Raw genomic sequence first — 26,578 nt, forward strand, 5'->3', positions numbered from 1 at the left:
ACCGTTATTCTAGTGCTTTTGTTCTAAATATCAACTTCATCCAATATCTAGGACAGCAGTTGTACTATATGGAATGAGATTGGCAGCTTTTACCAAAATAAATTAAAATATTTTATTGTTACTGTGATCATTGTATCCATTGTTTTAGTTCCATCAATGTCAGGGAAGAATTTATTTTTCAGCAAGCAAGATTTCTTAGTGCAAATACTGTAACATGGCAGATAGTTTAGTAACATTCCCAAGAACAAATGGTGGTGGGATCAGAGTCGTTTTAAACCTTTCTCCAGCTACAAGGCTAGGATTGAAAAAGCTGCTTAAACCATCTTGCTCCTCTGGGCTGAAGCTCGAAACATCTCCAGCAGAGGACCTCCCAACCTCAACTTGAAAGTATCTCATGAAATATTGAGATAATTGCCATGTTAGGAAGTTATTTATAACACTCAGTTAGAGTCTTTGTTTCTCTATCAGAAGACTACTAGCCTAACCATGCTCCAACCATGTTTATCTTATTTTCTGTTCCTCCCCAAAAGAATTTGGTAGAAGTTGAGGGAACAACATGCAAGAGGTGTTGTGGGAAGAAAGGAGGATTTGTTTATTTGTTGAAAGAAGTTCAGAAAACACAGAACCAGGAATTGTGAATTGTATCTACATGGCCTCATTACTGTGCCATATTTTTGAACATCGCTGAACAAATTTTTGCTAGTCCTTCCAACCTATTTAAATCACAAAAATTCTTTGCATGGATGGCATAGTGCACTGCATAGCCCTGAGGGGAATACTGTAGTTAAATCAGTTCAACGCTGCCCCTTTTGCAAAGACAATGACAATAAAGGTTATCTTATCTATTCATTTGCAAGTTGTTATAAGTAAGTGAATAACATAATGCAATGGAAATACATCTCTCTGTGAGAGCTTAAGTGAAAGTGGACTTCATGTACAATTTTGATAGATTCCATATACCCTTTCTGCAAAACCCCTGGCCTTGAGGAGCTCCCAATGCTAATGCATTGTATACAATCATCTAAAGCAGGGGGTGTCAAACTTGCAACGTCGTATGACGTGTCGTGACATATCGTGACTTTCCCCTCCCCATTGCTGGCAATGGGGCAGGCCGGCAGTTTGACATCCCTGATCTAAAGTGTAACGGTTCATGAGTTGATTCTCAGTAGAGGGTTTGGATCCCGTGGAGTAACATCTGGTTATAAAGCTGGTCCTTGACTTAGGATCACAATTGGGACCAGAATTTCCATTGCTAAGCAAGGCAGCTATCAAGTAAGTCATGCCCAATTTTAGGACCTCGTCACCATGGTTATTAAGTGAATTGCTGCAGTTGTTAACTGAACCATGCAGTTGCTAGTAAATTTGGCTTCCCCCATTGACTTTGCTTGTCAAAAGCCAGCTGGCAAGATCACAGATCGCTGCAACCATTGTAAATACATGCTAGTTGTCAAGTACCCAAATTTTGATCAGGTGACCATGGGGATGCTGCAATGGTCATAAGTGTGAGGACCGGTCATGGGTTATTTTTTTCAATATCATTGTAACTTCATATAGTCACTGAACAAATGGTTGCAAGCTGAGGACTACCTATGCACAAAAGATGGCTAAGGGAATCCTCACTCTACAATATTTTTTTCTTTATTCAAAGTTTTGTAACTACTTAGGACAAGATGAATAGATTTTTAATTATTTTTTACACCCTAGTCCACAATACTGTTGGCAATAAATATTTGGTTACAATGATTTACTGCCTTTCGTGTAGGCAAGGCAGATGGAGGAAAGCTGTAGATGATATTCATAAATAATGCTCATGGATTAAAATTAAATCTGTTCGCTAATAATGACTGTTTCTTAATGACTTTATTTAATTGCCACTTCAGCATCCAATTCGAAGACATTTATTTTATTTATACAGACATCATAACTATAATTCCATCAAAATAAAAATTAACCATATGAAACCTTATAAAAATGAAACATAGCAGCGAATAACGTAATAAATGCATGGCAAGATTACACATCTATTGACAGAATATAGAACACATAATGATAACAATAATTTTTAAATTGTTTTAGCATCCCTTGAATATGTCTTGGAGAAAGCTAAATCAAAAGCAGCAGTGATTTATAGTGGAATTCAAGTTTTAACTGATATTACAGCAATACCCAATGTACTGATCACTATAGCTAGAAATATACTGTAGACAATACTGGTGGAGTAATTTTTATGAAATTATTATTACAGGTAAAATAAAGTAGTACTTCACATAACATATAGTTTATATTACTCATATCCACAAGGCACTGTGTGGACCAAGACGTGAAGTTGCCCTAGAAGGAAAGTTCTCAAATTAAGACAGGAGAAATCTACCAATCTTAATAACAACACAGAACGTCTTGGAAAATATTGGGGAGCAGCAAAGAGGATGGGCTACACTACTGCCCTTTTTCTGAATGTTAAGAGCTTCTTGTTAGTTATCCTGGAAAACAAGATGCTAAATTGCTGGACTTTGCTTCAATTCAGCAGGATTTATTTTTCATTAAACCATCACATGTTAGAACCACAAGATCAAGTGCTCCAGCATTGCAGGCTACTACTGAATCATAATAAGGAAGACGTGTAAATTCTCCAATATCTGCACCATCATAATTCCTATCCAGTCATTCACACCTGGGCTCTTGGACCCAAATAAATATTGCAGCAGATAGAAAATTAATCCTTAGGGATTTTATTCTGAATCTTAACTGACTTCACAAAATACTGTCTGTGGAGATTTTCAGTCATCCAGGCCATGATTGTCCCAAAGGTGTTTTTTCAAAAGGCAACTGGACTTTCTTATTTTTGCTTGAAGATGTCTCACTTCTCATCCAAGAAGCTTCTTCAGTTCTGTTCTGAAGAAGCTTCTTAGATGAGAAATGACACATCTTCAAGCAAAAACAAAGTCTAGTTGCCTTTTGAAAAAGCACCTTAGGGTTCACAAAATAATGCTAAAAATAGGATACGTCATATTTAGCATTTCTCTGGAGTTCATGTGATAGAGATAAATGTATACAAATTTATACAAAATTTGCATAATAATATGCAGGTAGTCCTCATTTAGCAACCACATTTGGACTGGCAACTCAGTCATTAAGCGAAGAGGTAGCTAAATAAACCTGTGACTGTGATTTTGTTCTTACTTCCGCTTTTCTTTCTTTACAGACCTGTAAAAGTCATAAGTGGTTATAAAGTTACAGTTTCATCCCTGTCATAACTGCAAATAGTCATTAAATGAGGCAGTCGATAAACAATAACCACCTGTATGTTTCAATGAACATATTTTGGTTTTAAACCAGAGTTTTTACTTTCTCGATGTCATGGAAGCCTCTCTAAAAGAGCATTAAACTTAGAAAATTCCCAAAGGTGCAGGAGTAGAAGCTGTTGACTTCCAAACACTTCTGGTTGGTCCTTAAATACTCTGAAGCAATTTTGAGTGAGGGGATAAATACAGCTGCAGTGGAAAGCCAAGTAGGAAGAAAACTGCTTTTTTGACTGCAAGAGAATTTCATTTTCAAGGAAAACTTTATACAATTTTTTAAAAAATCGGCAAATCGATGCTGAAATTCAGCATTGGAAGAAGGAAAAGTAATGTAACAGATGTTACAGCCCTATGTAACACCTAGAAATGCCTCTTGGTAACGGTATGCTTGTATGTATTAATTTCATAATTTCCCCTTATTTTCAAAAAAACTTGCCATTGTGACATAGGTTTCTTCTTTATTTAATACCCTGATCTTCCCATTGGAATAAGTGTGGTCACAAGACCCTGTCTTTAATTCAGGGAAAATGTGATCCATTGAGACACTGGAATATTTACACAGATCATTGTTGTTCCAGCCATGTTGGTCAATGATTCTACCCTCATTGTATAGATTGATGCTGAGGACTGAACCATCAGCAGAGGTGTTCTCACTTCCACTGTACAGCTTGTTCTTCATCTCCGTTGACAACATTCCTTCATATGCCAGAGGCAGCTTCAACCATTCATGATGAATATGGTTCAAGTTGCCTTTTTGTTCCACCAAATTCTCAACTTCTGCCTCCAGGTTATATGACGGTGGGTGAAGGTGGGCAACTTCTGATTTAGCCTGAATGCTGTCCACCTTATGGATGTGAGCATATCCCAAGCTCTCAGGATTAAAGAAAGTGGTGTCTGAGTTCTACACGGATGAGAAGATATTTATCAGGGAATTAGTTCAATACATTTCCAAAGTTGTAAAGACATGAATTCGTTAAAAAAATGTACAGGTAGCCCCATACCTGTATTTCATTTTATGTTGAAGGCCTGCAAGTCTACTTTTTCCTGAAGTAAAAGTACTAACCTTTCTTAGTTTGTTGCAGAATTTATCCAGAGTTTTTTGATGGTCAGGGATGGTGGGCCAAACAATTGCTTTGATCCTGAAGACAATAAAAGTGGAGTTTTTTTAGGAACAATTTTTCAACAACCTTTGTGGATGAGTCTTATATGAAATAGAATTGTGATTTTTTTTAAAAAAAATTACCTGTTTTTCCAGAATGTTGGGACCAGAAGAATTACAACCAAAAGTACAAAGAAGCTTGCAATGGACACTGTTATGAAGACAACTTTGTCTGAGGAACAAATCTTAGTTTTAAAAATAGATACAGTAATAGATTCTTCATTGGGAATCAAAGCATGACATTACATTATATGAGACACCCATTAACTAACCTCCAGAAATTATTTCCTGCCTCAACTGAGTATCTTCTATTCTGTACCGTTAGCCTAGCTTCTGACCATCTAGCTCAGTGTTTCCCAACCTTAGGAACTTGAAGATGCGTGGACTTCAACTCCCAGAATTCCCCAGCCAGCATAGCTGGCTGGGGAATTCTGGAAGTTGAAGTCCACGCATCTTCAAGTTCCTAAGGTTGGGAAACGCTGATCTAGCTTATGATATATGGTCACACCAGATGTTTACCACACCAATTATGACTCTAGGTCTCATCTTAACAATGCAAAGCCGTATGTTTGTCCACCATCTGACCATTGCCCACTCATAATCAAACAAATCCTACAAAAAAAGGTTGGAACTATATTCTTTAGAAAGGAAAAAAAACTGCAGAGATAACTCTTTCAGTCTTCTAAATTCTTAAAAGATATTATACAAGAGAGGAACAAAGCTTTGTCCTTCAGTATTATAGAAGAGAAGACAAGGTTTAATGGGAGTAAGCAACCAGAAAGTAAATTTTAATTAAACTCTGTTTGAAAATTCTTGTCTGAGTAATTCAGCAATGGAATGAATTGAGTTGGTGACTTTGCCTCCACCAAAGTTCCGGCAGCAGAAGCTGATGATGTCCAAGCTCAAAATCATTCCGATTAAGAGGGATTCTTGGACCTCTTGGGCTCATGAAGTTCTTATGGTTCTGTGGGTGATACCTCTGCCCCCTGATTCTTGTTTGCTTTTCTTCCAATTCACCTAGAACTAAGTGTCCTGCTTCTGACCAACCTCACCGGCTTCTCTAGAGTACTGAAACAAAGATCCTAAGCTGTCGGCCTAGTACAGTTACTCTGTTACAGTACACATTCTTCCAGGCACTATTCTTTAAAAAAAACAGCTATAGGGCAGAGAAATCTGGAAATAAGGCATGGCAGTTTTCCTGCCAAAAATTCTTTCCCACAGCTGTTTGCATGTTTGAAAAGTACCTGATGAAAGGAATATTAATAATTTAACATCATATCTGATAGGGCCTGGAGTTTGGTCATGGTATAGCAGCTACTACTGTCAATTATTAACTGGTATTGGTAGTAGTTATAGCAATGGCATGTTATATTCAGAGAACTTTGTTGATGTATAAAGTTTTTGACCCTAATCCGAGTACAGGTAATCTTCAACTTACGACCAAAATTTATATTGCTAAGTCAGAAATTTGTGAGTTTTGCCCCATTTTATGACTTTTCTTGCCATGTTTGTTAAGTGAATCACTGCAGCTGTTAAGCTAGTAACACAATTGTTAAGTGAATTTGGTTTTCCCATTGACGTTGCTTGTCAGAAGGTTGCAAAAGGGGATCGTATGATCCTGAGACTCTACAACTATCATAAAGGTGAGTCAGTTTTTAAGCATGCAAATGTAAATCACATGACCATGGGGATGCTGCAACGGTCATAAGTGTGAACAATGGCGATAGGTCACTTTTTTCAGTGCCGTTGTAATTTTGAACAGTCACTAAGTGAACAGTTGTGAGTCGAGGACTACCTGCATTGTTTTTCTTCCATTCAATTGCATCTGATTCTCAGAGAATGCCTGGACAAATTCCTGGTGAGGACCACTTATGCCAGTGGTAGCGAGCGTATGTCACCCATGCTAGAGGGGGCACTCAGAGCCCTCTCTGTGGGCACGTACGCCTCGTTCTTTGGCTAAGTTTTCGCAGGAAAAATCCATTTCTCAAGCCCCTTCCTAGCCAAAACAAGCCTCCGGAGCAAGCACGCCTTGCTCTTCTTAAGAGCTATCCTGTGAAAACAAGGTCCAAAGTCACCCAGTGAGTTGAATGAACAAACAGGAACCTGAGGTGGAGCTTCTTTGTCAAGATTCAACAGGTTTACTACTACACCTGGTTTTAAACATTTCCAATATTCTTGATTTCCAATAAAAATAAAATAAAAATCTGGACTTACTTATTCCACTTGATGTTTTGTCTGAGGTACTGATATTTCGGGATCTTTTGAAATATTGAGATGAGCTCCATTCACTCCAGGGGCCTTTGTAATAATGTCCGTTGGGTTTTGACCGAACCTTCATCTCATACGTTACTTCTGGCTCAAATTCTTTCCCCAGAAGTTTTAATATAAGAAAATTAGATTCTTTGGTCTAAAACAGGAATAAATTTGAGAATTAAAGTTAAACAAAAATATCTGAAGATCCACGTAAGTATGTTCATTTATTTCTACATAGTGAAAACCTTTTTACCTCAAAGTGTTCTTCAGATTCTGACAAGAATATGACAACATCCTATATTGGCATCCGAAACACAGCAGATTATTCTATATCAAGAAAATATGCCAAATTGTTCACGGAAAATGATCTGATTGGTGCACAATCAGAATGTTTGGCTGTATTCATTTGCACAAATGAAGAAGCTTGGAAGTGACTTCTTTATTCCATTGTTCATAGTCTATCTTCCAGCAAAATGTTGCAGCCCTTACAGACCCATGTCCCCATTTAAAAGATGTTTCATACACACCTGTTTCAGCCTAGCCCAAGGCCATTCACAGGCAGTAGCCACAGCAATGGCAGTTCATATTTGTGTAAATTTTTTGGCTTGCTAACAAAGAATAAAGGGAGACCGATACGATCATTTCAAACTTATTTGTTCTCATCAGTCAGCCATACCCTTCTGAGATTCGAACCTGGGCCGACTGCATCTTAAGCAGTTGTTTTAACCCCTAGGCCACAGGCTCTCTCTCTCTCTCTCCCTGTTAGCTGAGAAGCAAGGAATGTATATGTATGTATGTATGTATGTATGTATGTATGTATGTATATGTATGTATATGTATACACACACACACACACACACACGGGTTTATATGGCCGTCCACTCATTTTTAGTGACTCAGAGAGCTAACAGTCTCTAAAGAGCCAATAAAAGTCTGTTTGTTTGTTTGTTTGTTTGTTTAAAATTATATGGCCGCCCACTTATTCTCAGTGACTCAGAGAGCTAATAGTCTATGGAGATTCTCAGTCACCCAGGTATGGTTGTCCCAAAGGTGCTTTTTTTCAGGAGGCAACTGGACTTTCTTGTGTTTATTTTGAAGATGTTTCGCTTCTCATCCAAGAAGCTTCTTCAGCTCTGACTAGACAGTTGGGAGAGCTAATACATGTAATCCTTGAGTTACAATTGAAATTGAGCCCAGAATTAGGGGCTCAATTATGGTCATTGAAGTCATTAAGCCCCCCCAATTTTGCAACATATTTTGCATTGGATGTTAAGTGAATGCAGCAGTCATTAAATGAATCCATTTTATACAATGGGCGGTTTTTTGTTAGAAAGCAGAAATAAATGCTTGAAACCAGCAAAAAATGATGAAAATCATAGTCACTTGACCACGGATTGCTGCAAATGACTGTAAAAGTGAGCTGGTTCCCCAGCACCCAAAATGCGATCACATGACAGCGGACGAGTTACAGATGTTGCAGATGTCACAAGTACCTTTGGGATGGTGTATCATAACTTTAAATGGATGCTAAGTGATTGGTCATAAGTCAAGGACTATTTGTACTGAGTTTGTGGATAAGTCTGATGTGACGAAAGTAGCTTCCTCTGTTGTAGCATTATAAACAGGAAATAGAAGTTTAATAAATTGTACAGACATATACAAAGGTATATCCCATGCCTCTGAATTGCATTATGTGAGAATTACAGATAGTCCTCTACTTACAACAGTTTGTTATAGTGACCGTTCAAAGTTTGTGTGGCACTGAAAATAGTGACATGACTGTTTTCACTCTTACAACTGTTGCAGCATCCCCATGGGCACATAATCAAAATTCAGTTCTGGTTCAGAATAGAATAGAATAGAATAGAATAGAATAGAATAGAATAGAATAGAATAGAATAGAATAGAATAGAATAGAATAGAATAGAATAGAATAGAATAGAATAGAATAGAGCTGGAAGGGACCTTGGAGGTCTTCTAGTCTGACCCCCTGTTCAGGCAGGAAACCCTATACCATTTCAGACAAATGGTTGTCCAATCTCTTCTTAAAAACCTCCAGTGTTGGAGCATTCACAGCTTCTGGAGACAAGTGGTTCCACTGATTAATTGTTTTCACTGTCAGAAAAGTTCTAGGTTGCTTCTCTCTTTGACTAGTTTCCATCCATTGCTTCTTGTCCTGCCTTCAGGCACTTTGGAGAATAGCTTGACTCCCTCTTCTTTGTGGCAGCCCCTCAAATACTGGAACACTGCTATCATGTCACCCCCTAGTCCTTCTCTTCATTAAACTATTAAACATACCCAATTCCAGCAACTGTTCCTTATATGTTTTAGCCTCCAGTCCCCTAATCATCTTTGTTGCTCTTCTCTGCACTCTTTCTAGAGTCTCAACATCTTTTTTACATCGTGGTGACCAAAACTGGATGCAGTATTCCAGGTGTGGCTTTACCTATATTTATGACAGTTGCAGTGTCCCAGGGTCATATGATCCCTTTTTTCAACCTTCTAACCAACAGAGTCAACGGGGAAGCCAAATTCACTTAACAACCTTATTACTAACTTAACAACTGCAGTGATTCATTTAACAATCATGGCAATAAAAGTCATAAAATGAGGCAAAACTCACTTAACAAATGTCTCACTTAACAACAGAAAATTTGGGCTCGATTGTGATCATAAGTAGAGGTCTACCTGTACAAATGTCTGTAATACACATCTGGGGCTGGATTATACAAGATATTCACATAGTCATAATTTGCAAACTTTTGGATTAAAAGCAGAAGGGAACCTATTAGAGGAAATAGTCTGGATCTGTATTGTATTACTCTAAGACCATATCCTGCTAGAGGCAGAATTTAAGGTAAGCAGATGCTAAATCAGAAAGTCTGGGTCAAATCAAATGCCTTAACAATGTTGGTAAGCTGAATTACAAATCTGCTTTGTTGTAATCAAGCTTGGTTTGCACTAGAGACTAACAGAAACATTTTTGAGGGGAAAACATTTGATCAGAAAACAGAATGTTTCTTGTTGAGCTCTGCATGTTCCCAGCCAATTAATTATTTTCATCACAATCTACTAGGGATGAAGTTGGATTTAGCTGCATGGGGAATTTCTAATGTTAACAAGGAATAGTATCTTTGAAGAGTTATATTAGCAAGTGGTAACATTCAAATATTGATTTCCACTGGCTTTTGAAAATAAAAGTCTAGCATACACTCCACATTAAAAGTTAAAAAGAGCGATTGGCTTTTTATTCACTCTAAAGTTTATTCACTCTAAACTTTATAAAATTAAGTACAGGGTAAAAAAGAAATTAACACAGTGTCCCATGACAAGCATGACATCATACACCAAACAGCCCTTGTTTGCAGGCATACAACTGAAAGCAAGTAGAAAATGCAAAGCTAGTCATTCTTACTCACAGTCCAGCTAGCATTTTTTTGACGGTAGGCTAACTGATGTATTAATTTGTCTTCAAGGAATGCGTATTCTATATGTGGTGTTGAGTACTGAACAAGATACTCATTTGCTTTTTCCTGGTAGGTGATATTTAGACCAAAAGGTGCTTCAGGTTTAACTGCAAAGGACAAGGTAAAGAGAAAGATAAACAAAACACAAATACAAACACATACAAAATCACACGCCACCTGCATAATTCTTAAATTTCTGCTGTTTAAACAAATTGTGAACCCAAATTCAAATGAGTCCATGCAGTACCGGTAGTCCTTGATTAAAAACAGTTCGTTTAGTGACTATTTGAATTCATAATAGTGAAAAAAGTGACTTCTGACTGGTCCACACACTAATGACTGTCACAGTGTCCTCACAGTCATGTGATCAAAATTCAGGCAACTGGTAGGTATTTGCAGTGGTTGCACTGTCCCAGGTTCCCGTGATTGTCATTTGTTACCTTTTCAGGGGGATTCTGACTAGCAAAGTCAATGCGGAAAGCCAGATTCGCTTAAAGACCACATGAGTCACCTAACGATTGCAGTGATTTGCTTAACAACCATGGCAAAAGAGGTTGCAAATTCAAGCATGACTCATTCAAGCATGACCCATAGAAATAATTTCTTTTAATAATTGTTCGTTTTAGTTGGATGCTGAGCCTAGAGGTGATGACATTTGAATAAAGGAGGAGAGGTCAAAATATTAACTACCCCTGCTCACATAAATCATCCACATTTATGTACAGGTAGTTTTAGATTTACAACCACAATTGGGACCAGAATTTCCATTGCTAAGCAATGTAGTTGTTAAATGAATAGAATAGAGCTTGAAGGGATCTTGGAGGTCATCTAGTCCAACCCCACCCACCCCCTGTTCAGGCAGGAAACCCTAATCTAGGTGAAATTTAACAACTGCATTGCTTAGCAATGGAAATTCTGGTCCCAATTGTGGTTGCTCTGAATTATGTACAATCTTCCATTTGTGCAAACAGATCCCTTTCCATGATTTGGATTAACACCATAACATTCCTGGCAGGAAAATTCCCATCTTTTTCTTCCAAATTTGGAAATGGAAGAACATAATTGGCCATGAGTTTTTGTACTCTATCTTGATATAACTAAATTTCATGTAACTCCAGGTCTATGACAATTCACCAAGGACAATTCACCAGGGCCTTGGCAAGCTGTCCCGTGGCTAGTTGGCTGTGATGAGTTGGCCATGGCAAGTTGGCCGCAGCAAGTTATCTGTGGCAAGTTGTCCCATTCCCTGACACACCTGTTTTGAACAGGTTCAAAAATGAAACCAAATGGACCCCACGCTATACATTTGCTTACCGATATGAGCAGGTTTCAGTTCCTGGCAATTTTTGCAAGGATTGATCACTGTTATTGTCAAGCAAACTGTCAAAGAAACGATAAGATCGCTGATGTATATAGAACAATTGCTGACAAGGGGATTTTTCATGAAGCAGGACCGGGGTTCATTCCTATTCCTGTGACAAAATATGGTGTAGCAATGAAATTTTGGAAAACTGGAGACATAAAAGAATTGCAGGATAACATAGATCTTCAGAGAGCTAGTGAATTCATTACTGTACTTTGAAAACTGCTATAGAGTGTCATGGTTAGGAAACTGTAGCCTCTGCAAGCTGCAGAGGAAGCATTGTGATTGTTTTGGTCATGTAACTGAGAGACCATGTGAGGACCTCATGCAGGAATTTACTTTTATAGTTCATCAGACAAGTACAAAATATGATGTGGAGTTAATTTATATTTACAGAACAATACACAGTCTTAAACTATCCAAATACAATAGCTATCCTACACTTTTCCTGATCCACTGTATTCCAAACTAGCTGGACATTAAGTTCTCTTGAGGGAAAAAGATTCTTCTAATGCCTTCTAATTGCCCTGATTGTCTTGTGACCAAATATTATATCTGATGAATCACTCCTCACTTTCTACATTTCAATATTGTCAGGTGTTTTACAAATGAGGTTATGTTATATATCTGTACTTAAAAGAGAAATGCTTTGAATTATGTTGTTCACATATGCCAACTCCCCAAATGAACAATAAGCATATAGTTGGGCTGGATTTATTGGCATTACTAGCCTTTTCTGATTTATTTTTAATGTTTCTCCATTTTTTATGGCAAAGTCCATCTTCCTTTACCAAAACTTTATAGTCCTGGAGAGCCAGGAAATATTGTGCACTTAATCAGATAATTAAGGTAAAAGTAAAGGCCAACTTAATAATCAGCACCATTTGGCTATGTAAAACTTTCCTGTATTTTCTCAGTAATGTTAACATCCTTTGCTAAAGTATCTCAAAGTCTACCCCTTTTGTTTCTCAAAATGACCAAGATCATGAGGCTAAGAAGGTTGTAGATATAGTATGATCTGAGGATTTTGGTCCAAGATAGGAATTCTTCATCTGCAAGCTAAGGCCACTTGGGAATCTGTAGATTGATTTCAGGAGGTCCATGAAGTTGGATGTAAAAAGGTTTACAAATTTATCTTCTCTAAATGAAATTTAGCTTTTCATTCAGTAATGAATGCAGGCAACAGATTAATTTATGAACTCTAGATTCCAAAAACATTCAAGAAATTTATTTATACATTGCAAAATCCAAACCAGAATACATTTGGTTCTGTGCACTGCTTCCCCCAAACACATATAATTGATCATAGTCGAGACAGCTTGCATTTCAAAAGTGCTTTTGCATTTAAAAATGCATTCAAGGCATTAAACCTATAATTCTAGAGCTCTAGAATTCATTGTTTGATCACCATGAAGTCTTTTTTTAATCTATGTATTTTCTTTTGTGCATTTAAATACATTTTTCTGAGAAGTAATCTATAAATTTCAATAGACTCAAAAGATAGGTTAAGTTAATATTAGTTAAGCACTAACCCACAGGCCAAATAAGTATCCTCCAACCAATTTCTGAAGCTCCAGGAACCCCCCAAGGTCACATCCCCCAAATTCTGTAGCCATTTTTTTTCATTGTATCAATCTTCTAGCACCCAAGTAATGATGTTTGAATGCATTAGAAAAGTTCTTACACAGTGAAACGGGCATTTGCCTCATTCAGGTTCACCTCTGTCACAGAAGCATCACAAATTAAGAAATTGCTTTCGAGTGCTAGCATTTGAGTGAAACACTTAAAGTTGTTGTCTTGCTCGTAATCAACACAAGTACCTAAGGAGAAAGAACCACAAAATAAATTCCTCAAATTTCAGACTGGCAGATTCAAAGATTTTGATAAGGAGTCTTATCAAACAAAGTAGACTACTTAGCTTGTTTCATTCCTTAAAATGAAAACGAATTCTTTCCTTCTATTTCTTCCTCAAAGCAGGGGTCTTCATACTTGGCCCTTTTATGACTTGTGGACTTCAACTCCCAGAATTCCTCAACCAGTGTACCTGGATGAGGAATTCTGGAAGTTGAAGTCCACAAGTCGTAAAAGGACCAAGTTTGAAGACCCCTGCTCTACAGTATAGTGCATGCGGCTCTTTGAGCTGTCTCTTGCGGCTCCCAGCCGCCCGGTGCGCGCGCACCTCTTCCAACGGGCAGTGGTGCGCGCGCACCTCTCCAAATGGAGAGTGGCACCGCCCGTTTGGAGAGGTGCACGCGCACCTCCCCGAATGGGCGGAGGTGCGCGCGCACCTCCCCAAACCTTTGGAGAGGTGCGCGCGTACCTCCGCGCGAATGGGCAGCGGTGCCGCTCTTTCAGGAAGCCCGCCTCGGCCCGTCTGTGAAGCTGCCGAAAGCGGCAGCTTAGCAGACGGGCCGCGGCAGCTTCCGCAAAGAGCGGCGCCCCTGCCCATTCCGAGAGGTGCGCGCGCACCTCTCCGAACGACCGGAGGTGCGCGCGCACCTCCCCAAACCTTTGGGGAGGTGCGCGCGTACCTCCGCGCGAACGGGCAGCGGTGCCGCTCTTTCAGGAAGCTGCCGCTTTCGGCAGCTTCCTGAAAGAGCGGCGCCGCTGCCCCTTCGCTTTCGGCAGCTTCCTGAAAGAGCGGCGCTGCTGCCCCTTCGCTTTCGGCAGCTTCCTGAAAGAGCGGCGCCGCTGCCCCTTCGCTTTCGGCAGCTTCCTGAAAGAGCGGCGCCGCTGCCCCTTCGCTTTCGGCAGCTTCCTGAAAGAGCGGCGCTGCTGCCCCTTCGCACGGAGGTACGCGCGCACCTCCCCAAAGGTTTGGGGAGGTGCGCGCGCAACTCCGGTCGTTCGGAGAGGTGCGCGCGCACCTCTCGGAATGGGCAGGGGCGCCGCTCTTTGCGGAAGCTGCCGCGGCCCGTTTGCTAAGCTGCCGCTTTCGGCAGCTTCACAGACGGGCCGCGGCGGGCTTCCTGAAAGAGCGGCACCGCTGCCCATTCGCGCGGAGGTACGCGCGCACCTCCGGTCGTTCGGAGAGGTGCGCGCGCACCTCTCGGAATGGGCAGGGGCGCCGCTCTTTGCGGAAGCTGCCACGGCCCGTCTGCAAAGCTGCCGAAAGCGGCAGCTTTGCAGACGGGCCGTCGCCATCGGGCAACCGGGAACCGGTTCCATCTCATTTTTTTAAAAATGGCAGCCGCGTGCGTCCGCGCATGCGCAAAAAACCTTTTTGCGCATGCGCGTGCATGGACACACGCACGCGGCTCCCTCTTTTTTTAATTTGTGATGGAACCGGTTCCCAGTGGCTCTTTTTCTTTTTTAGGTTGCCGACCCCTGGTATAGTGTTTCATTATTACACTGTGGTAAGAATGTCTGTGAGAAGGATCCAGAAACTGAAAGCAGTCTGTAGGTTTTGACTGCATCCAGTTTTAAAGGAAGTGTAATTCCCCATCACAACAGATGTTTCAGTTCACAACCCAATTCAAAATGCTCTTTATCTTCTTTAGGACATTATGTGACTTACCACCCAGACCCCAAGAATGCCTCCTCTGAGATTGACATGAGGAAGTAAAAAGAAAACCCCAAAAGATAATCCAAAGATAGGTCTCTCTTGAAGGGATACAGAAAATAGAGGGTTTTTTTTTTGCAGTTGCACATTGCATTTGAAATTCCCTTTCAAGAGACCAACTGTTCCTTCTTTTTGTTGTTTTTCTTGTTATATATTCAAGATTGACAGTATTTAATGTTTATTTGTTATGTATATGTAGGGATGTAGGTCTATACATGTGTGTATAGTATGGTTAGGTGTGTGTCATGTATGTGTCCCACTATGAGAGCGGGCAACTAAATTTCATTTTTGATGTCTGCCATTGTGCTCACAGTAAAAAAATGACAATAAAAGTTATCTTATCTTTTGACTGTTGAATTGACTTTATGTTGATTAATGAAAGAAGGGAGGGCCTTCTTAGGGTACCGCCGGTCAAGGAATGCCGGCGGGTTATTCCCAGGGGAAGGGTGTTCTCTGTGGGCGCGCCGGCCCTTTGGAACCAACTTCCCACGGAGCTTAGGACCGCCCCCGACCTTCGCTCATTTCGCAGGGACTTGAAAACTTGGTTTTTTGAGCTGTCTGGCCCAGACTGAGGGGTTTTAATTATTTATTAATGGGGTTTTAGTTTAAATTCAGGGACTTAATTTAATCTTGTTTTAATCGATTTTAACTTTGTATGTTATGTATTTTTAATTTTTCCCTGTAAACCGCCCTGAGTCCTACGGGAATAGGGCGGTATACAAGTTTAAATAATAAATAAATAAATAAATAAATAAATAAATAAATAAATAAATTCACTAGCAAGTAAGTTTTCTTTTCTCAGTGCACCAGATGTTTTTAATTTTTATCACTTTTTTATTGGCAAAAGGAACTGTAAGCTTCCCTATTGGCTTACTAAAAAAGACTACAAATGTTTTTTTGTAAAAAAGGAAAGCAATTTCTCCCTGGTTAATAAGGTATTTAAAGGAAAGCACCAATCAACACATTCTTATCTAGATCAAAACTTTTGAGAAACTCATCTTTTCTTATGACTCATGGTAATTGCTCTTCTTATTTTATCTGTATATTCCCTAGAATGCTTGCACAGCACTATTGTAAAACTTTTCAAGCTGTAGATTGCAGAGGCCACCATGCAATATGAAAATGTAAAGGATATTGTAGGAAATAGTTTGCACACTCTATGTGAAGCAGATTTTGTGGGAATTTCCCTTCTTAACGTGGAAAGGGCATTTTCATCAAACCTTGTTCAATTAATTTTTCACTCATGGGTTTTTTTATTGTTCTTAATATTTGTATTTATTGTTTTTTACTTCGGGCATTATGTTTAATTCCTTTTAACTTTTGTATTTTTTGTATTTTATACATCTGCCCTGTTCACTGCCCTGAGTCCTTCGGGAGAAGGGCGGTATATAAATAAAATTAATAATAATAATAATAATAATAATAATAATAATAATAATAATAATAATAATAATAACGCTGCATATAATAGAATAATTTTGGAAATCCACAAGGAATAAAGTACAATGGCAATTTTTTCTTACAGTAAATATATAAAGACCCAATCCATATCCATATCCAGGGTGACTTTAATCCTTCTCTGAAGAGCACTTCTGATGCCAACAGATTCTCATTTTAAAATTCTGTGAAATCGCAATATCACTTGGAAAAATGGGGGAAAAATCTATTTCTTCTGTGAATGGTAGCTTTTCAGTGCATTTGGTTCACTATGAGCTTACCTTAGCATAAAGATCAGCAATGCCTTCTCTTTGATACATGTCTGATGTATTGTTTATGCCACAGATGATTGGGATAAAAAGATACATCAGACATGTATCAAAGAGCAGGCATTGCTGATCTTTATGCTAAGGTAAGTTCATAGTGCAGGGGTCCCCAACTCTGGCAACTTTAAGACCTGCATGGCTGCCTGGGGAATTCTGGGAGTTGAAGTCCACAGGTCTTAAAGTTGCCCAGGTTGGGGACCCCTGTCATAGTGGGCCGAGTGGACTGAGAAGTTATATTTCATAGGAGAAATAGACTTTTTTCCATTTTCCAAGTGATATTGGAAATCTAAACAAGAGTGCCTCTTACTAGCAATAATGTTAGGTTTCTTTTTGGTTATTATGCGCTTATAAACCCACAGAGCAACCTATGGCACAAAACTTTCCATGAGAAATGCATCCACATTCTGCCCAAGACAATTGTACATATAAACCAGGTAGATGGTTTATACCACCACCACTATGACAAACCTATTTTAAAAGTGTTGGTTACATTTGAGGTTCAGTGCATTAAGAAAACCAGCTATTATAACAAGGGTTAAAACAAACCATTATAACAATGCTTATAATCACCAAAGGTTTTCTGGAACAACCAGGTCCTAATGGCCCCTCCTAAAGTTCCTAAACTGTAAGGGCTAGGGCTGAAGTAATTTTAAGAATATTTAAGATTTTCTTTCAGGATGGGGATGAGGGAAGAAGGCCTACTTTTAGGGCACCGGATGGTAACATTTTCTTAGAATAGGGATCATACTCTAGTGGTCCCACGCTACTGAGATCTTGGAGTTCTGAAGCAACACAAGGCTTTAAAGATGACAACTAGCACCTTAAATCACACCTGGAGACCCATCGGCAGGCAGTTCAATTTTAACAAGTTTTGTCCTAGCATCATATGGGCAAAACAGAGCATGCATAACTACTCAGGCTGCTGCATTATGGAGCAGCTGTAGCATCAGAGTAGATACATCGTAGTAACATGTATGAGATGTGACCCAGAAAATGAATCACTATGCACAAGGAAGTTATAAGTTCCTCTTGGTCATAGCTGCCAGATCCTATTTAAACAGGAGTCATGAGTTCAAAAGAAACCCCAAATTAACAGTTGCAAATGAGAGGACATAACACCATCCAGAACCAAAGGTGGAATATTCTAATCTAGGCTCAGATGGTCTATGAAACCAAAAGCACTTGTACTTGCTGTGATTGGGCCCAGGTTTATTCCTCCCTATCCAAAACCTAGCAGACTCATTCAGCCTGGATCAATGTACAAATGTATATCATTAGCATAATTGATGCAACCTGACCCATGGCAGTGGATGAGGGCCCCCCCATTAATGTGGATATTAAATAGGAGAGGAGAGAGAATTGAGTTGAGAGTTCACTCCACAACAGAGGCCTTAGAACTTGACCTCCCATATCTCCATTAGAAGGAGATATCTCCACATGAGGAGAGCCACTCTGAAATAGTGCTTCTAGTTTTGGTCACCACGATGTAAAAAAGATGTTGAGACTTTAGAAAGAGTACAGAGAAGAGCAACAAAGATGATTGGGGGACTGGAGGCTAAAACATATAGGGAACAGTTGCTGGAATTGGGTATGTATAGTTTAATGAAGAGAAGGGTGAGGGGTGACATGATAGCAGTGTTCCAATATCTCAGGGGCTGCCACAAAGAAGAGGGAGCCAAGCTATTCTCCAAAGCACCTGAAAGCAGGACAAGAAGCAACGGATGGAAACTAGTCAAGGAGAGAAGCAACGTAGAACTAAGGAGAAACTTCCTGACAGTTAGAACAACTAACCAGTGGAACAACCTGCCTCCAGAAGCGGTGAATGCTCCAACACTGGAAGTTTTTAAGAAGAGACTGGACAGCCATTTGCCTGAAATGGTATAGGGTTTCCTGCCTTAGCAGGGGGTTGGACTAGATGACCTCCAAGGTCCCTTCCAACTTCTTCTACTTCTTCTTCTTCTTCTTCTTCTTCTTCTTCTTCTTCTTCTTCTTCTTCTTCTTCTTCTTCTTCTTCTTCTTCTTCTTCTTCTTCTTATTATTATTATTATTATTATTATTATTATTATTATTATTATTTATTTCAAGAAACAGTTGAGGATCAATTTTACAACTAGCTTCAGCTTGATTTCTGTTCTTATTACTTTCTTAACTGCTGAGGAGGAGGAGGAAGCAAGAGAGGAATAGGAGAAAGAGGGTTTTTTAGTTTTTCATTGTCTGTTTTATGAATTAAGTTTATTGCTTTTAACTTCAGAACTGGGCATTCTGTTTAATTGCTGTCTTTTGTCTTTAAAAACTGGGCAGTCTAATTACTGTGTAACGTTTGCTGAATATATAGGATATATATCAATATGCTATGATATATCCTGTATAGGAGACCCTTTTAGAAAAGAGAGGATAAATCTCCAGATTGCAACTTGTCTTTTCATTAAATCCTTTACACAGTACCTTGCTTGAAATTTGTCAAGAATTCTTTGCACAGAAAGGTTTTTCATGTCTGCATATTTCATCTAGTTATGTATGAGTTTATACCTAAATGTTGTAAATGTTCAGCGAGTCTCCCCAGAAAGATACATGGTTTTCTATATTCTAAAATAAGTTTCTCATCTGAGCCCAGGAAAAAAACACACTTTAGAACACCCCTATTAAATGCACATCCATAATTAAAGACAAAGTGCTTGTTGCTTCCTCCACCAATTGTCCCTGACTATTTTAATAAGATTATATGGGTACAACTTAATACTGAAAAATTCTGGTTCTTGCTGCAGATCTTATTTAGCAGCATTCTTCAACCGGTGGCTTGAACCTTTTTAAGAATGCTCATTTAGGAAAGAACAATAATAAAATCTAAACTTGCTTTTTGTTGGCAAAATCCAGAAAAACAAGCACCAGCTTTATACTCTGAAAGAAAAACTAATTCTGTGCTTTATTTCTAATAAATGTTGGTTGAGAGTTAGAACACCGGTGCCCATATCTGATAACCGTGCAGCAGTTTGTTGTATCTATGCACATTCATTATGAACTAAACTAAAAAAATAAAAGTATGCAGTTAATTAGTACATCAAGAGGACAGGATATTTGTCTTTCAAAATACAGTATATAATGCTAACAAATATAAATATCAAGATTCTTTGCATTACAAGTTTGGAGAGTTTCACTTTCATTGTTCGGAATTTTTGCTAGAAGGAAAAAGTTGGCGTGACTTACCATACCCTACAGATGTTTCTGACCCAGAGCCACTCTCTGCACAAATGGAAGGAAGGAAGATAAAAAAGTAGGTATACACAATCAGATTTGGCTTTGCCATCTTCTCAAGTTCACATTCTTTCTACCTTGCAGGAGGAAAAGAGAAACTAAGTCTGAGAAAGAACAGCTTGCATATAGATCCTTCTAGAGTGCACTCATCAATAAAGTAACTACAGGCAAAGGGAAGTAAAAACATACAGACAAGTAAGTATGGAGTGAAACAGGAAACCTCCCCCCAAAGTACTTGTGGAGGAGTGAACTAAGATCATACGATATTACTATGTTCTATATATATAGTCTTAAATACTATGAAAAGTACTTGTTCTCCTAATTCAACTTCTCTTGGCTGAAGTTCCCATCTTGAACATATGTTGAGATGGAACTAAGATTTACAATTATGAGTTGGGCAAATCTATTAATTTCTCTCTCTCTCTCTCTCATTTAATTTTGAGATTTTTCTGTCTCATCCACGAAGAAACTGGCAAAGTTTAGTTATGGACCCCCTCCTACAGTTATTAAATATCAGTAATATTTGAGGGGGGGGAGACACTTATTTCAATGAAAGTCTAGTTAAGTAAGCATGTATTTGAACCCAGTAGTTCCACACAAAGCCCTCTCTTTAAATTTTGAATGTTTTGCTTTTTTTCTTTTGGTTTATTTGTTTTTAAGTCTCAGATTCTTTCCAGCCATCTTGAACAAACAGAACTGTGCTTGCCCGACGCTTGTGCAAAACTATCACCTCTGCCCCCCCCCGGCAGCCCACAAATCTGGAAAGGTTGGGGACGGCTACTTTAGTGCATTCAACTGAATACCTGGACAACACATTCACATGGAAAGTTCTAGGAAGTGTCTATGAAGATTCTAAATCAGACATGTCAAACACAAGGGCCGGGGGCCAGATCTGGCCCACGAAGTGGTTTCATGCGGCCCGCAAAGCCATCCTGGAAACAGTGAGGGAACGGCCCCCACTGCCTTGGCCCTGGCCCAGAAACCCTCCTCCTGCCAGAGACCCTCAGATATGTCCCATTCCTGCCCAGGCCCCCATAGGCACCCTAGATGCGAACGATGTAGAGCTGGCCATGCCCACCCAGTAGGCCATACGCACTTTAGCCACGCCCACCCAGTAGGCCACGCCCACCCTGGCCACACCCACCCGCCCCCCTGAGGGCAACCGCAATGCTGATGCGGCCCTCAATGAAATTGAGTTTGACACCCCTGTTCTAAATCATCCAGATCATGGTTGCACCAAAGATGGTTTTCCAAAAGGCAAGTGGACTTTCTTGGTTTTTTTTCCTTGAAATGTTTTCAAGGAAAAAAACCAAGAAATCCAATTGCCTTTTGGAAAAGTACTTTTGGAAGTTCTAGAAAGTTTATGGTGCCACAGACAAAGATGCTAAACATTGGTAGCAGCTTGGGTTATCATCTGTAGACCAGAACTTTGTGAGGAAGACTTAAAAGACAGAAATGATTGCCTTTTCTCCTTCACAGGCTGCTTTGTAGACTTTCCTGTCAGTCAAATAATGGCAGGTCTTCAGGGCAATCAAACAATGTGCAGGGTTTCGGAAAGAAAACAGTTTCTCACTGAAATTTTAAAAATCCTTTCTGTCTAGTTTTTTGTTAACTTTTAATGTTTTAAATTTTAATGCTTTTTATAGATATTTTATTAAGTTTTTATAGTTACAAATCTTTAGTGCTTAATAAACAATGTGTTGTCTGGGTCCACATATTTGACATTAATAGTAATACAACTTCCATTCCTATTCTCTACTGCATTTTTTTTAGCCATTTGTAAAAATTATCCCATGTTTGAAAATATTCTGTATCTTCTTTCCCTTTCATTTTCAATGTAAGTCTATCCATTGTTGTTTTACTATGCTATAAACTACCCAAAGTCACTTGCCAATGGAACGGGAGACATATAAATTTAATAAATAAATAAATGATAACTTCTTGCCAACATTTTACAGGTAGTCCTTGACTTATGACCATAACTGGGACAAGATTTTCCGTTGTTAGGTGGTTGTTAAGTGAATCACGTTGATTTTACAGACTTTTTCTGCCATGGTTATTAAGCAAATCTTTACAGTTGTTAAGTGACTCACAATGGCCATCAAAGCAAATCCAGCTTTCCCCATTGACTTGGCATGTTGGAAGTCGGCTAGAAGATTCCAAATAATAACGTGATTCAGAGACAACTGAAACCATCATACAGTACATACATGCCAGTTGACAAGTGCCCAAATTAGGATCACCTGATCATAGGAATGCTGCAATGGTCATAAGTGTAAGGGCCAGTCATAAGTCGCCTTTTTCAGTGGCTTTGTAACTTTGAACGGTTGCTAAATGAATGGTGGTAAGTTCAGGTCTATTTATATATGGATGTTTGGACAGAAATAAGTATGTGGTCCTCTGTTTTCCAGGAGGAAAGCAATCATAGTTAGTCTGGGTAGTAAGATGTCCTTCTCATAATCTTTCAGAGCTGTAGCTTAAAAGCTTAACAATAGTTTTAGGAGCTTTATAAGCTTCATAAAGCTTAACAATAACTTTTGGAGCTTCATAATAAAGAAAGAAAAACTACATGCAATATGTAGCTTTGTCCTCATATAAATAACAGTAACGTAACATTTTGAAAAGGACCAAAAAAATTGCAGGACTTATTTACCCAATCCCTAATTCTCTCGGTACAGATTTGAGACTGCTTATGCAGCATATGTGGTCTTGTGACACACATTTATCTGTGGTTTATAATATTGCTTACACTTTCTTAATCCGAAGAACCACAGGGCTGGAAATGTTAAGTAAAACAAATCAGTCTATGGGGCCCATATTTTTCATCTAAGCCAGATTTCTGTAGAGTTTTTTTTCGTGATCTGATCAAAAAGTTTTCTTTAAATCCTAATTAGCAGTTCAAATCCATCAGTGTAGCTGATTATTTTAAATTAGCAAGCTTGATTTCATTGTCTCTGAATATTGCTTATTTTTGTCTTTATATTACATTCCCAATCTTTGCTCTTTTGCCATCACTCATTCAGAGAAGTCAGGTCCCCAGGAGTGTCTTCAAGGAAGAGGGGTGATCAACAAATGGAATTAGCAGATGCAATCGAAGCTCTGAGTCCTTTTAATGTATTATGCCATACACATAAAAAGGATGCAGGAGTTTAATTGTGAGGTCCAAACAACTATTTTAAAAACAAACACACTCCTCCCTGCTTGTGCCATGGATGTTCCTTCATGAGGCTACTTGGAGCAAGCCAGGGTAGGTATACTTCATTTCACCATACCCTTATTTTAACTTCTCATACAGTGAGATTCATTCCATGGAGGCTCCTCAAAAGTCAGAGATCTAAGAAACAATGGCATTAGCATGCATTCATTATTTTTTTTAAAAAAAAAATTGGAACTGCTTGTTCTGCAAAGAGAAAGCAGCTGTAACTGGCGTTTTTATTACTCCATTGCTTTTGGGCCTGGCTACAAACACTATTTTGTTGTCCAGATTTTAATATACCGGTAATCCAACTTGATAGTCATTTCAGAGAGAAAGTTTGTAGCTTGATAACCAGCACACCTTCCAGATTTAATTTTCATGTGCTAACAGTTTATGGGGAAGCACAAAGTCCATGCTGCTGTTCCTAACTCATGATCAACCTTTAAAGTAGAACATGCAGACTGGTTCACGGGAAGGATGATTTCAAACTGTGCTTTAACTTACGAGTTACCCAAACGGTTCTTCATCAATCAGTCCAAGGTATGAAATAAACAGAGACTTCACATAAGGGACCATTTACTAGTTGCCCTTCTCACTCACAAAGATCCATTTAATACCTTCATTTTTCTTGCTGGTTTCAGGCTGTCTAAGCAAGGATATTCAACAATTATAACAACTTGTCTGGTAGATGGTTAGAAGTTATGTAGGCCTGAAAGAAACTTGCACTATGAGACCTTTTGAGATCAACCAAAGCTTTGCTTTCTGTTTTTTCTGCCTGGGTCAATGCAAAAGGGCAAAGAATGAAGCAGTGGTTAAAAATCTAAAACCAGGATTGGTGGGATGGAGGTTGGATTCAAAACTCACTAAGCCACAAAACTCATAGGTTATTCATCCATCTAAACAGCCTCAAAAAATTAGGATCATACAGGGGAAGAACAATTCCTACAGGTTCTTAAACCTTTGGTTAGAAAGGCAAAATAAGCCTTTAATAAAATGAATATTGTTCATAGATGCTAAGAAATGTGTTGGCATTACCTGGCTGAAAAATGGGGCAGTGACAGGTGATGGCAGCAGGAACACCTATAAAAATTGGAAGAAGATACAGAAAAATTGCACCACCCAATTCAGACAGAGGACAAAATTTTAAGTAACTGATCTGAGTGAAATAATCATTTGGCTGAGCACAATTGCAGCACAAATGTATTTGAACAGAGAATGATCATACTTCTTACTTTTGCAAAACTAAATCAGGTCATGAAATGTTGAGAATGGTTAGATGATCTGCAGAATTAATTAGGCTGACAGGATGTTATCTGTCCTGCTTATGAGCCAGTTAGGAATATGACATCAGAAGTAAGTGGAGGCACTTGAAAATTCCGATTAGCTTCTAGTCTTTGTGCTGAATACTTACGGTTTTTACCAAAGGTCTTGAAATAAAACAGGATTTTTCCTCTCTAGGAACTACATATTTATTTCTTAATTTTTGTCACCCCTTAAGGATTTTGTGGTATGCCCTAGGTCCCATTGACATTGTGAATGAGCAGGAATTTTGCTTCCCCCCCCCACAAAACGTAGGTGTGTTAAGCCTCTCAGGGGTTTAATGTACACATTATAAGCCCAATATTGTTTTTCTTATTACAAGAAAAAAAACACCACCCTCTCCAAAGACCATTTTCTGGGGATATAATCTTGGTGGAATTCAACAGTGGCAAAACTGATACATGTAGGTAGGTCTTTGGCTGCAAATTCTCTGGTTTTGTGCAATGGAATTGTTCACTTAGTGCAATCATTAGATAATTGCACTCTACCAATAGTTTTTTTTAAAAAAGGGCTAGAAAGGTGAGCAGTTACACAGGGAGGAGGTTAAGGCATGGCACACTTGGGTAATTTTAACTCTGTACAGAATAAGAATGCCATTTTACCTGGCATTGTGTGTTCCAAAATAAACTTATTTGGTTGGGAAATGCCTTTATTGGAGCTGCAACAAGAAGAACATATGGGTTGTGACATCGGGAAAGTGAAGAGGAAGGAGACAGAATATAATCCAGAAGAGGATAAAACTCTATGTCATTCTCCATTTTAGTATTTTTTATTTGTACTTTTTAAATATTTTGCCTCCTGTGCTTCCAAACTGTGAGAACTTCAGGATAAAAGTAATCTGATTTTAAAGACCTGGGTGGTCCCACACAAAATTTCTTACTGATTTTGCCTTTAATAAGAGGAGAAAAGAGTTGGAAGATGCAGCTGCTAGATCGGCTTGTACTTTTCACATCTTGATGGTGATGAGATAGATGAAGAAGGATATAGAGGTTTCAACACTGACGAAGGGGTGTAATAGTTGTGGCTGTCTAGAAGGCAGCTCTTAGTTTAAGATGAAGTGATTAGTCTGAAATATGTAAAATGAGCAGAGACGCCACACCATACATATGCTTACTGAAAATGATTGTATAAAATTCCACTGAATATACAACACTTAACCCAGTAGTATGCAAATACAAGCAAATGTCACTTTGCAATCTTCATCCACGTGACTTTCAGTATCAGTACCTAAGAGTGTTTCTTAGACTTAGCAGCTTTAAGACATGTGGTTTCCAACTCCCAAAATTCCCCAGCCAGCATGTTGGTTTTGGAATTCTGGGAGTTGAGTCAATCATCTTAAAAGTTGAAAAACACTGCCCTAAGACTTTTATGATCTGTAAGTTATATGACCCTATAGAGTTTATGGCTTTTGAGATGTTTATCTGCAATTGTGAGCCTCATACACTTACCGCTTATATTGGCTGGGACCTCTAGACATGCTCATTCAAAAACATTTGAAATCTGAAATCCCCTACATCAAATCCACAAACAAATCCACAATGAACTTTTCAGGATATTGTTGAGTACCCTTTTTTCATTCTCTTTTAATATATAGTTATTATATTACATATAAAGGGGACGTGGTGGCTCAGTGGGTTAGGACGCTGAGCTTGTCGATCAGGTCGGCAGTTTGGCGGGTCGAATCCTGAGTGCCGCGTAGCAGTGAGAACCTGTTACTCATCCCAGCTTCTGCCAACCTAGCAGTTTGAAAGCACGTAAAAAATGCAAGTAGAAAAATAGGGACCACTACGGTGGGAAGGTAACAGTGTTCCTTGTGCCTTTGGCGTCTAGTCATGCTGGCCACATGACCACAGAGACACCCTCAGACAAGCGCTGGCTCTTTGGCTTTGAAACAGAGATGAGCACCGGCCCCTAGAGTTCGAAATGACTAGCACGCATGTGCGG

At 39.0% G+C, this 26,578-nt stretch overlaps 1 protein-coding gene across 1 annotated transcript; it reads right to left on the minus strand.

Annotated features, from left to right (window-relative positions):
* Positions 1-1,841: 1,841 nt before the first annotated feature.
* IL7R (interleukin 7 receptor) lies at positions 1,842-20,215 on the minus strand. The gene is made up of 8 exons (XM_083351513.1): positions 20,071-20,215; positions 13,226-13,361; positions 11,493-11,650; positions 10,131-10,285; positions 6,673-6,865; positions 4,543-4,630; positions 4,363-4,438; positions 1,842-4,200 (listed from the first exon to the last, which is right to left on the minus strand). Exons 1-8 carry the CDS (start codon positions 20,168-20,170, stop codon positions 3,703-3,705), a joined length of 1,404 nt encoding a protein of 467 aa, XP_083207639.1. The 5' UTR covers positions 20,171-20,215; the 3' UTR covers positions 1,842-3,702.
* Positions 20,216-26,578: the final 6,363 nt, after the last annotated feature.

The sequence above is a fragment of the Vipera ursinii genome, assembly GCF_947247035.1.
Source record: "Vipera ursinii genome assembly, chromosome: 2".
NCBI classification, from domain to species: Eukaryota; Metazoa; Chordata; class Lepidosauria; order Squamata; family Viperidae; genus Vipera; species Vipera ursinii.

Coding starts and splice junctions, on each gene's coding strand:
- IL7R (XM_083351513.1), bottom strand. CDS start 20,170: ATGGCAAAGCCAAATCTGATTGTGTATACCTACTTTTTTATCTTCCTT. Junction 10,286..11,492: donor ACTGAAACCTGCTCATATCG/GTAAGCAAATGT, acceptor TGTCCTTTGCAG/TTAAACCTGAAGCACCTTTT. Junction 4,631..6,672: donor CAAAACATCAAGTGGAATAA/GTAAGTCCAGAT, acceptor TTTGTTCCTCAG/ACAAAGTTGTCTTCATAACA.